We start from the raw sequence: 10,333 nt of genomic DNA, 5'->3' as shown, positions 1-10,333 counted from the left end.
GATTTATTATACTATAAAAGTATCATAGACACATGCTCATTAAAAAGCATTTGGTGTTTCTTTTTTGTTTGAGGGAAGCATATATGGTGCTGACACCACCAGTTATAAGACAATAACACGGTTTACATTTTCAGTTACGTTAATAGATCAAAAATCGTTTTCGGCCATTTGGGACCCGTTTTTGGCCTACCTAGATGAGGTTGGGGGAGGCGGGTGACTCGCTGGTTCATGATCCCCTTGTGTGAGACCCCAGGCATAATGTTTTTCATGAGCACATAAGCACCTTATGCGGCTGGTAATCATGTAACATTGAATGTTGATTTTATGTATGTTTTTGTTTTGTTTTTTCTTTTCCTGTGTCTGAGTGTGTTTGTTTGCCCTCTAATTGTTCAAAAAAAGTTGAAAATAAAATATTGGAAAAAGAAATTTGAGTTTTGATTAAGTGATTTGATTTCTCTTCCTTCTCTTCAGGAGGTAAACTGCAGAACAATGGGTCAACTTTTAAGAAAGTAGTTCTGATAGCAGACCTGGATGTTAAAAAGAGTGGCGTTGCACTGTAAGTGTTAAGGTGTGTTAGTTCCAGCTGGCGGTGTACTCTCCTCTCTGTTAGCAGCTGGTGGTGTACTCTCCTCTCTGTTAGTTCCAGCTGGCGGTGTACTCTCCTCTCTGTGGCTGCCAGAGCTCCGTTCCTTCGATGATGCGACGGATCAGGGAGGCAGAGGTGATGAGCAGGTGTCCAGCTGCCTGGAGGAGGCTGGAGGCTACACGCAGAGCTTCTCTGAGGAAGGGAGCAGAGACAGGTTTGTGCTGTTACTGTGCTTTACAATAGCCCGCCAAAGCATCATTAATGTTCAATTTTATGATTGTTTTTACTTTCTCCATTTTCCTTGTTCACACTGACGTTGAGTGGAAGTTACTCTGATTTTCTAATAAAGTGTGTCTCATTTCAGCTTTGTCTAAAGTTGTGAACTATGTAGTGGCAAACTACTTATGACCTGAATGGTGGACATACATGAACTTTACATATCAGCAGAGGTTTATTTCTCTGTTTAGCTTCTCCGTTGTATTATCAGTGATGTATATGACTCACATCTCCTCCTCTCTTACCTGAAGACTTTCTTGGGCCCCAGACATTGGAAGTCAGCGCTCACAGAATACAGGCCTTGGAAGGTGGCCATCACACTCAGGGAGCCAAACACATCCCTGGGGTTCAGCCGGTAAAGGTCAAAGGTGACGCGGGCTATGTCTTTTCCTGTCCGGGGCTTGTTGTGGTCTTGAGATTTGGACACAAGTGCACCCTGGGGGTTCAGAGACAAATGGCTCAACTCAAACATTCACGATAGACCTTTTCCACAGCGGCCATTTTGTGCCGAAAAGGCAGGGTAAACACAGGTGCAAGCAAAACATTAGCCTCATTAATGTTTTGCTTGTACCCTGCCTTTTCGACACAAAATGGCTGCTGTGAAAAAGGCCCAGTATAGTCATTAAAAAAAAGTGTTATGTGCTGCTGAATACTCATAACTCCACCTGAACAATTATATGGTAAACCTTTTAAAACCCCTTTTGAATAACCAGTAATAACCTCATAATCAAGCTAAAAGCAAACTTTGGTGTGTATACAGTATATACTGTGTGTATATTGTGTATATATATATACACCGTATATATCAGAGATGCTCACAAGTCTTTTTTTGCAAGTCCAAGTCTAGTCTCAAGTCTTTGAAGGGCAAGTCAAGTCTCAAGTCCCTATGGATGAGCATTTTATCATCTGCTGCATGCCATCCGGTCTGCATACAACACTACATAGCTAAAACTGGGGAATCCTTCATGTTAACGCACCAAATAACTAAAAAATAAAATCAAGAAAAATAAAGATTGTTCACAAGTCCCAAACCTTCAAGTCCAAGTCAAGTCTCAAGTCTGTGAGGACGAGTCTCAAGTCAACTCTCAAGTCACTGTGTGTGTGACTTAAGTGCGACTCAAGTCCAAGTCCCCATATTATATGTCTGACATCATCAGCGATGTCACCAGTGACATCATTATTGATCAAAATCATCTTATGACATCACTGACCATGTCATAGTCATTGTGACATCATCATTAATGGCATAGGCATTGTGACATCATCAGTGACACTGATGTCGTCAGTGATGCGAAGTTGAGCAGGTGAGGCCACGCAGCAGCCGAGCTGTGTGCGGTGAGCTCGCACAGTGGGCGAACCTAGGGTTTCGGCCCCGAAGACCATATATATTTGTATATCTAAATTTTCGGAGGCCCCCTGGGGGTCCCCGGACCCCATGTTGAGAACCACTGACCTAATAACCTAATAGACAACCACGATCTGGTCAAACGTACCGGTTGTGGTTTCCATGTCTGTCCAGTCTCCAGGGCCATGAGGATGGTGTTGTCAGGCAGTGTCATGAGGAAGTCATCAGTGTCCACCTCTGTGCCATCGTCCTCACACACCAGGGACAGAGACACAGTGGACAGGGACAGCAGCAAAGCCTGGCACACCTGCAGCACACATCAAAGTAAGATATTACTCATTACTTGTTACTCTTTTCAAAAGTAATGTTATTACTTTACTTATTATTCACTGCCAACAGTAATTTGTTACACTACGGTACTCGTTATATTACTTTTCCGTTACACCCCACAAAATTGCTAATTGCATCCTTTCTCATCAAAATTCAGACTGCATGTGCGTTACGTGTGAATATAGGCCTAATCATGAATGAATCCATCAAAGTTAGTGATGATGTGGCACAATCTGTTAAACAGCTTCTGTTTTTAATAACGCAGTTGTAAAAATGATTTGGAGAAACAAGATCTCATCAAATGTGGACTAAATTATGGTCCTCTATATGAAAAAGGTTGAGAAGTGCTTTTACTTATATGAGGCTGATAGTAGTAGCCTGAAAAACCTTGGGCTACTTGGACTGTGCATTTGCCATCAGGGCATCCAGACTGTCAAACATCTTGCCAGAGGATCTTAGGTTAGATAATTATGTGTTATCCTTATCCTATCTCTTCTTAAAAACACACTGTAAGCAGTTGTACCCTCATCTGAAACTGAAACTCTTTTTGAACTGGACTTCTCTGTGTTCTTTTGTTTTGTCATCATCACCCTCACCCTCTCTCTCAGCTCTTCCAGGGTCCCTGCTGTGACACCCTTCCTGGTCTCCCTGTTCTGAGAGCACACTCTGAACGGCCGCTGAGGGGGAGACCACACCCTCCTGGTCACTGATCTGAGGAGAGACAAGACAGATAAGAAAAGATGTTGTCAAGATATGAACTCAGTAAAATAGTGGAAGCCTCCAAACAATTCAAACATCTACCAAAATGTAATGCTAAATCATCTGATATGGCACATGGCAGATTGTGGTGCTATCACAAAATGTCTGTTATCTTCTCACAATGCGGAGGTGTTGTGTAAGAGGCTATTTATTGATGAGGCATGCAATGAAAGGCAGCCAGGAAGAATGTGGTTAGAGGTTCTAGAGAGGCAGAGAGACAGTTAGTGAGAGAGACAGTTAGTGAGAGAGACAGTTAGTGAGAGAGACAGAGAGACAGTTAGTGAGAGAGACAGTTAGTGAGAGAGACAGAGAGACAGTTAGTGAGAGAGGCAGAGAGACAGTTAGTGAGAGAGACAGTTAGATGTCTTGACTTCATCAGTTGAAGATACAGAAATGTACAACAACAAAGGGGGATAAGTGGATTGCTAGGTTTTCCCCATTCCCCCAACTCTTATCTCGAGGAGCCCTTGTCTTTGGGTGACTTGTCTTTGGGTTTGTATATATCGTATTTAACTCTGTAATGTCATGACAACTCTTCTTGTTCTACAGTTTCCACCATGCTTGTTTTTTCTTTTGTTTGTTTTGTGGTAGCTTAAACATAAGATCACTTCACTCAGACTATAGCTCTCTATGTAGCCTCTACCCATTATTGTAAGCTATCCTTTGAGAGTGTGAATTTCAGAATAGATATAAATGAGATATTAATAGATCAAAATGAGGTGACAACTCATTAGGCCTATAAGTAACGGTACCTAAAGGTCCATTAGAATCTCTCGAGACATGCCCATATCATTTGTAGGGACCCGTCAGCTGCGCTGTGTTGTTTGGGTTGTTGTTGATCCAGGACAGAGATCCAAAAGCAAATCAATAGAATAGCAATACTCCACAGAACACAACAAACTGCACTTACTTTAACAATGAAGACGTGGCATCCATTCTCTTCAGTGTCTCGCTCTCTCTTCTCACTGTCTTCTTTTTTCCTCGTGTCACAGATTGTAATAGTGTGAATCTCTCTGCTCGTGTTTTCCCCCACTGCAATTCCACTGGGGTGGACTTTACCCAGAGCCAGCTGATGTTTCTGATACAGAGCAGCACAAGGCAAAGTTCCTTTCGCCTGTGTGTGTGTGTGTGTGTGTGTGTGAGAGAGATCCTTCCCTATGGGCCTACCTGTCAAAATTGGGATTATGTTTACCTCTTTACTAATTTTACATAACAGGCTCGCATACGCAGCTCGGACGCTGCGCGGCCTCGCTCACAGCTCGGCTGCTGGGTGGCTTTGCCTGCTCTAGTATTGGCATGCTCAGCGCACAATTGCTCAACTTCGCATAACTGATGACATAACTCTCTTGTGATGTCATCATGTCTATGACATCATCACTGATGTCACTCGAGCACTCGATGATGTCATCAGTGATGGTCACTCGAGCAATTGTGATGTATTTTCGTTTGCCCGGCGGAGCTTGCAACTATCCCAAGTTCTGCCTCAACCTCCCGCATTCAGTAAAACGATATCAAGCGTTCAACTTCTAACACAAGGCATTCCGAATGGGCGGTGACATCTATGACATCATCACTGATGTCACACGAGCAATTGTGATGTCATCATGTCTATGACATCATCACTGATGTCACTCGAGCGAACTCTTCGCCGTTTCTTTGTCTGTCTGAGTAAGCTGTTAAAAAAAACTGTTAACTCGCGTTAGCTTAACGTTAGTAACTTGGCAAGGAACCTGCAAACGCTAGCGTTAACGTTCCAATTTCAGCGTCAACAGGTCAGCGAGATTTCAGCGGAATGGCAACGAAGAAACCCGGTAACTTTAATCACGTTTGACAAGCTGAAACCTTTTAGAGATACGATGTCATCTGTTATCTTTGAATCCCATTGAGTACTATTATTCCCATGATGTCACATGCATTTCCAACGCACACAGCTCATTGACAGTTTTTGATTACAATCACCTGTCCTACCAAGATGGCCGTGTGATCAAAAGCTGTTAACAGAATATTATGAATGGATAAGTCAAGTTGCTATGACATTTGAACTGAGCAGCTAACTGTTTCTCTGCCCTGACAGACGCTACCCTGCCTTTCGCCGCCCTCCAGCTGCTGGCCCCGCCCGTGCGTCTGGTGTCCGCCGCCCTGTGGAAAGTGGTGAAGCAGCGGGATGTGGCGCAGTATGGCACGGCGGAGCAGTTTGTGACCACGGCCTGTGAGACTGTCCCCGGGCTGCTCACTTTCAGACACCAGAGCAAGCTCACGCTGGGCCTGAGGGCGCGGGTGAGTGTGGGAGGGAGGAGACAAATCAGATGTGACGAGATAGGATTCAGTCAAGAATACATTGCAGGAGGGTTTGAATGATCCACAGACAATATGAGACTCCCATGGTGTCAATGTCTTGTTCTCCTCTCCCAGTAGCAGAGTTCACTCCCTCCCTTTGGATAAATACACTATTCTTCTATAGATACATTATTCATACATTCTACTCTGTCACACACTTTGTTTTGTTCCAGTTCATCTTGGAGCTTTGCTGTGGTCAGGATGAACCCGATCCAACAGTGATCAAGAAACACCTGGAAAGGATCTGTGCTCCTGCCCCCGCCTCTTCCTCCTCCTCCGCACATAAGGTGGTAGATCGATGAGATCAACAGCTCATTGTGACATCATCAGTGACATCACAATTAATTGCTCGAGTGACCATCACTGATGATGACTCCATTGAGTGCTCGAGTGACATCACTGATGATGTCATAGACATTGTCACATCATTGCTGACCAAAATAATCACACAAATCTCACAATGTGGGACCGAGGCAGTTTTGGTGCAGCGGTTTTTGGAACCAGACGATGGCTTCTGCCCCTGGGCTCAAATCTCTATTAACAGACCCAAAAAACTTTATGTATGATGATGATGATGTTGATGATGATGATGATGATATGAGGATGATGATGATGATGGTGATAAGGTATAAGATAAGGTAGGAAATGTAATTTTTGGCATTCTATCTCTCAGAGGAAGGATATAAAAGTTGAGAGTGCAGTCAACAACTTCCAGGCACTGATTCAGAAGCTGCTGAGGGACCCTGATGAGAGAGAACGCTTCTTCAAGGTCAGTCCAATTAAACTGCTCCCACAACATGTCCAATAGGCTAGGCTACTGTAAATTAGCCTGGGTAAATCCAGCCTCCACGTGACCTCCGTGTACTATCAGCAGTGTTGGGGGGTAACTCATTACAAAAGTAACATATTACATGTAATATATTACTTTTAGCAGTAACTCAGTAATATAAGTTACAAGTTACAAATTGAGTTACATTTTATTAAATCAAAGCACATATTTAAAAAAGATGCAACCATTTCCTAATCAAACTGTGTGTTTTTATGCAAATAACCACTATAGATGACAATAACAAAGGAAAAGAATAACATTTAGAATTTTGGATTGTTTACACTGACTTCAAGGCGGTTGAAATTATTTTTCGGGATGGTTCCGGGGCGGCGATGTCATGCTGCTGCTGCTGTTGTTTTGGTAAAAGTAATGCAAAAGTAGTGTAATAAGTAACAAGTTACTCTACACAGAAAGTAATATTGTAAACTAACTTATTACTTTCAAATGAAAGTAACTAGTAATATGTAGTATATTACATTTTGAAAGTAACTTGCCCAACACTGACTATCGGTCACATAACTTACGACATAGACACATAGACATATTGTCTGTGACGTCACGTTGAGGGCTGGGTTCACCCAGGCTAACTGTAAATAGTATAATACTATCAACTTTACCACTGTTGAGCTGTGGAAAGCAGCAGGACAACCATTTTCCATAAGCAGGCAGGGCGAGACTATACTGTCTGCAATGGTTACCGGCTGCTTTTTCACCAAAATAACAAAAATAAATCACATTTGTTTGTACTTTTATTTGCTACTGCCAACACTGCATGTTTTTAACCCTTCCTCCCGATGTGCCACTGATTGGTAACTTCTCCCGTTACTGTCTCTCAGAGGCTGTATCAGGCTGAGTTTAAAGCTACAATGAGCCTTCTGGTAACATGAAACCAGAAGACGTAAGGCATCCATTGTTGGTACAAACCATGTCATGCTACCTTGTCGGGAAAGGGGTAAATAACGCTCCAAATTTGGGCTAGATTTTGGCGATGTAAAAACCATTGTCAACGGGTACCTTCACCTCTCACCTGAAGAATATCTGAATGAAAATCTCTCCTGCTATTAAAAGTTGAGAACCATAAGTTGCTGAACATGTAAAAAAAAATATATATATACACTATATATATATATATATATATATATATATATATATATATATATATATATATATATATATATATATATATATATACAGTATATATATTAGCTTAAAGTGAAAATATAGCCTATTCAAAAACGTTTACGTGTGTATGGGTGGTGCAAACGTTCTTATGTAAATACTTATATGAATGCTTATACGAGTACGGACGAATATGATGACACAGCAATTCTTATTTTTTCCAATAGGAGGAATTTCCTGCCCATTACGGTCGTCAGTTTGAGCAGGACTTGGAGAAGCTACTGTGGGAGTTTCTGATTCGACTGGACCAGTTGATCCCGGTCCCTAACCTAGCTCAGGTATGCATCAGTGCTGTTATTATTAGTAAAGCATGGTTTCCTTCCTACTAACGTTAGGAGTCATAACAAATCAAATCAAAAGTCATAAACAAGCGCCAATTTGCAATAGTTGTGACCACATGTGCGAATTTCATAAATGCAGGAGGCAGGCAGGCAGGCAGGCAGCCCACCCTACTCTGCCTCTACCACCCTGCATTTCAAAATTTGCAATAGTTGTGACCACATCATAAATGCAGGAGGCAGGCAGGCAGGCAGGCAGCCCACCCTACTCTGCCTCTACCACCCTGCATTTCAAAATTTGCACCCCATGTTTGTGAAGGTGTGTGTTTGTGGCATGAACACACACAGTAACACACACACACACACACACACACACACACACACACACACACACACACACACACACTTGACCTCTATGCCAAATTCCAGCCCTCTGCCCCTATCCTGCATTTCAACATCTTTTTGTGCACTGACGAACCAATCAACAGACAGAGTGACTTATAGAGCTGCTGGTTGCAGCAAAAAAAAAAAAAAAAAAAAAGTCTGGCAAAGAGGTACTGTTTCAGGGTATAGAATCATAGGTAGTTTCTACATAGTGATTGAATTTCCGGCAGCAAATTTGATCCAAAATGGATATGTAGTTTTTAAAATGAAACTTCATATGTTTATTTATAACGATATGATTCCCGTCCCTCTTTGCAATTCTAGACTGTGTCGTGGCTCAGCGCTGCCCCCACTGTCCTGGAGGAATGTGCCCGGTCGGCCACCCAGCCTCAGCTCCTGAAGATCCTGCTTCAGCATCAAACCTGTCTGGGCCATCTAGAGGCAGCAGGTACCAGATCACTTGTTTAGCCTAAATGCAGCCACTGCTCTGACCAGCCACTGTCCAAATCTACCAGCAATGTAGGGGTGAAACGGTTCCCGGAAAGAAAGAAAATCTGACCTATTCGCTGACCTAACCCACATTTCAGGTTGCACATGTGTACTGCAGTTCCCCACTCCACACGTGTCTGTCCAATCAGTTGTCAGCAGTGTAGGAAATTAACCAGGAGCAAAAGGGCAAAAATGCCCCAAGAAATCTCAGAAGGCCCCTAAAAACCACCATCAAGGGGCAAAAATTGCCCCAAATATTTTGGCAATTTTATTTCCATTCAATGTATTTAATTTCCATTTCCATTTCTTAATACACACTCAGCACCTGCAAGCTGGTTGCCAGGAGATGAACACACTCACACAAACAGCGCTGTTGTTCACACTATATTTTAGCAACTTGATTCACTAATTACTTATTTTTTAAGTGCCCCCACAATTTTGTTAATGCCCCCATTTTTTTAAGACAGTGGGGGCAAAGGTTCCCCCCCAAAATATTTTTTTATTTCCTACACTGGATGTCAGAATTACATGTCAGTCTAGGATGACATCACAGCTAGAGCGAGTATGGAGCAAATTGTGGAATTTTCACTTTCACTTCAGGCTCTTGTCAAATTGGCTACACCGCTGCTGTGCGTGGCAGAAGAGCACTCACACTGGCCGGAGAGGAGGAGCACAGCCGGTACGACAAAAACAACTTGCTCTGAAGCGATCTGTCAGTGGGTGTTCAGACCAAAACTTTGGGGGCAGTGATGCTCGGGTCCGACCGTTTCTTACAATGGAGGCGACACAACGTGCTGGTACAGGCACTGGTCATCTCTGACTCCCGCCTGGACTCTACTGCACCGTTCTGCCGGCTGGGCTACCTGCTTCTTGAAATTCAGGAAGACTCGCGACACATGTTGGTAGCTCCCGATATTTGTGTTTTATTCTACATTAAAAATGACAATGTTTTTCGAGCCCTCACAGGCTCTTTGTCAGGGCAGGTTAGCAAATCTTAAGGAAGTAACCTTTTTTGACTCAGCACCTGGAAAAGAGATGTGTATAGACACTGCATGAAATAGGCCACGCCCATCAGGGGGGAAAGCTCTCCGTTCACTTCCACACACCAGTGTCACAGTAAACAGAGCTAAAAGCTGTTGTGTGGTGGGCTGCACAGACAACAAATGTAAAAAATCGCCAATTAAAGTTTTTTGTACTCCCGAGCAAAACAAGGAAGCCATTGAGAATTGGCGAGACGAAAAATGTGGATCCAGCTGTCAAAGAAGTAAGTTGGAGTGTTCATCTTCCGTATATATGATCTTTGTGTGCAACATGCGACCATGCACGCGACATAGGAGAACGCCAGGATTGGGGGGAGTTTTTGTTTTCCCCAGTCTTGGGCGTGGTTTCTGAATGATGACGCGTTTTGCAGTGTCTCTATACTTTGATTTCTCTAGGCTACCTGCCTCTGCCATCAAACCGTTGCAGCTCATTCATATGTAATGTAATCTATCTCGGCACGCATCAAATTCAAGGCGTTGGTACTGGCTTACAGGGCAGTA

The 10,333-nt window shown here is 43.0% G+C and overlaps 1 protein-coding gene across 1 annotated transcript; it reads right to left on the bottom strand.

The window, feature by feature from the left end:
* Window positions 1–636: 636 nt before the first annotated feature.
* Window positions 637–3,253, bottom strand: LOC310780143 (lipid transferase CIDEB-like; the record flags this gene model as incomplete). The annotated part of the gene is made up of 4 exons (XM_083640701.1): window positions 637–778; window positions 1,108–1,298; window positions 2,356–2,514; window positions 3,134–3,253. Coding segments are annotated over 4 exons (612 nt in total), but the record flags the coding sequence as incomplete, so codon positions are not given.
* Window positions 3,254–10,333: the final 7,080 nt, after the last annotated feature.

The sequence above is a fragment of the Poromitra crassiceps genome (assembly GCF_964638095.1).
Source record: "Poromitra crassiceps genome assembly, chromosome: 7".
In the NCBI taxonomy this organism is placed as follows: domain Eukaryota; kingdom Metazoa; phylum Chordata; class Actinopteri; order Beryciformes; family Melamphaidae; genus Poromitra; species Poromitra crassiceps.
This window is presented reverse-complemented; position numbering and strand designations above follow the sequence as displayed.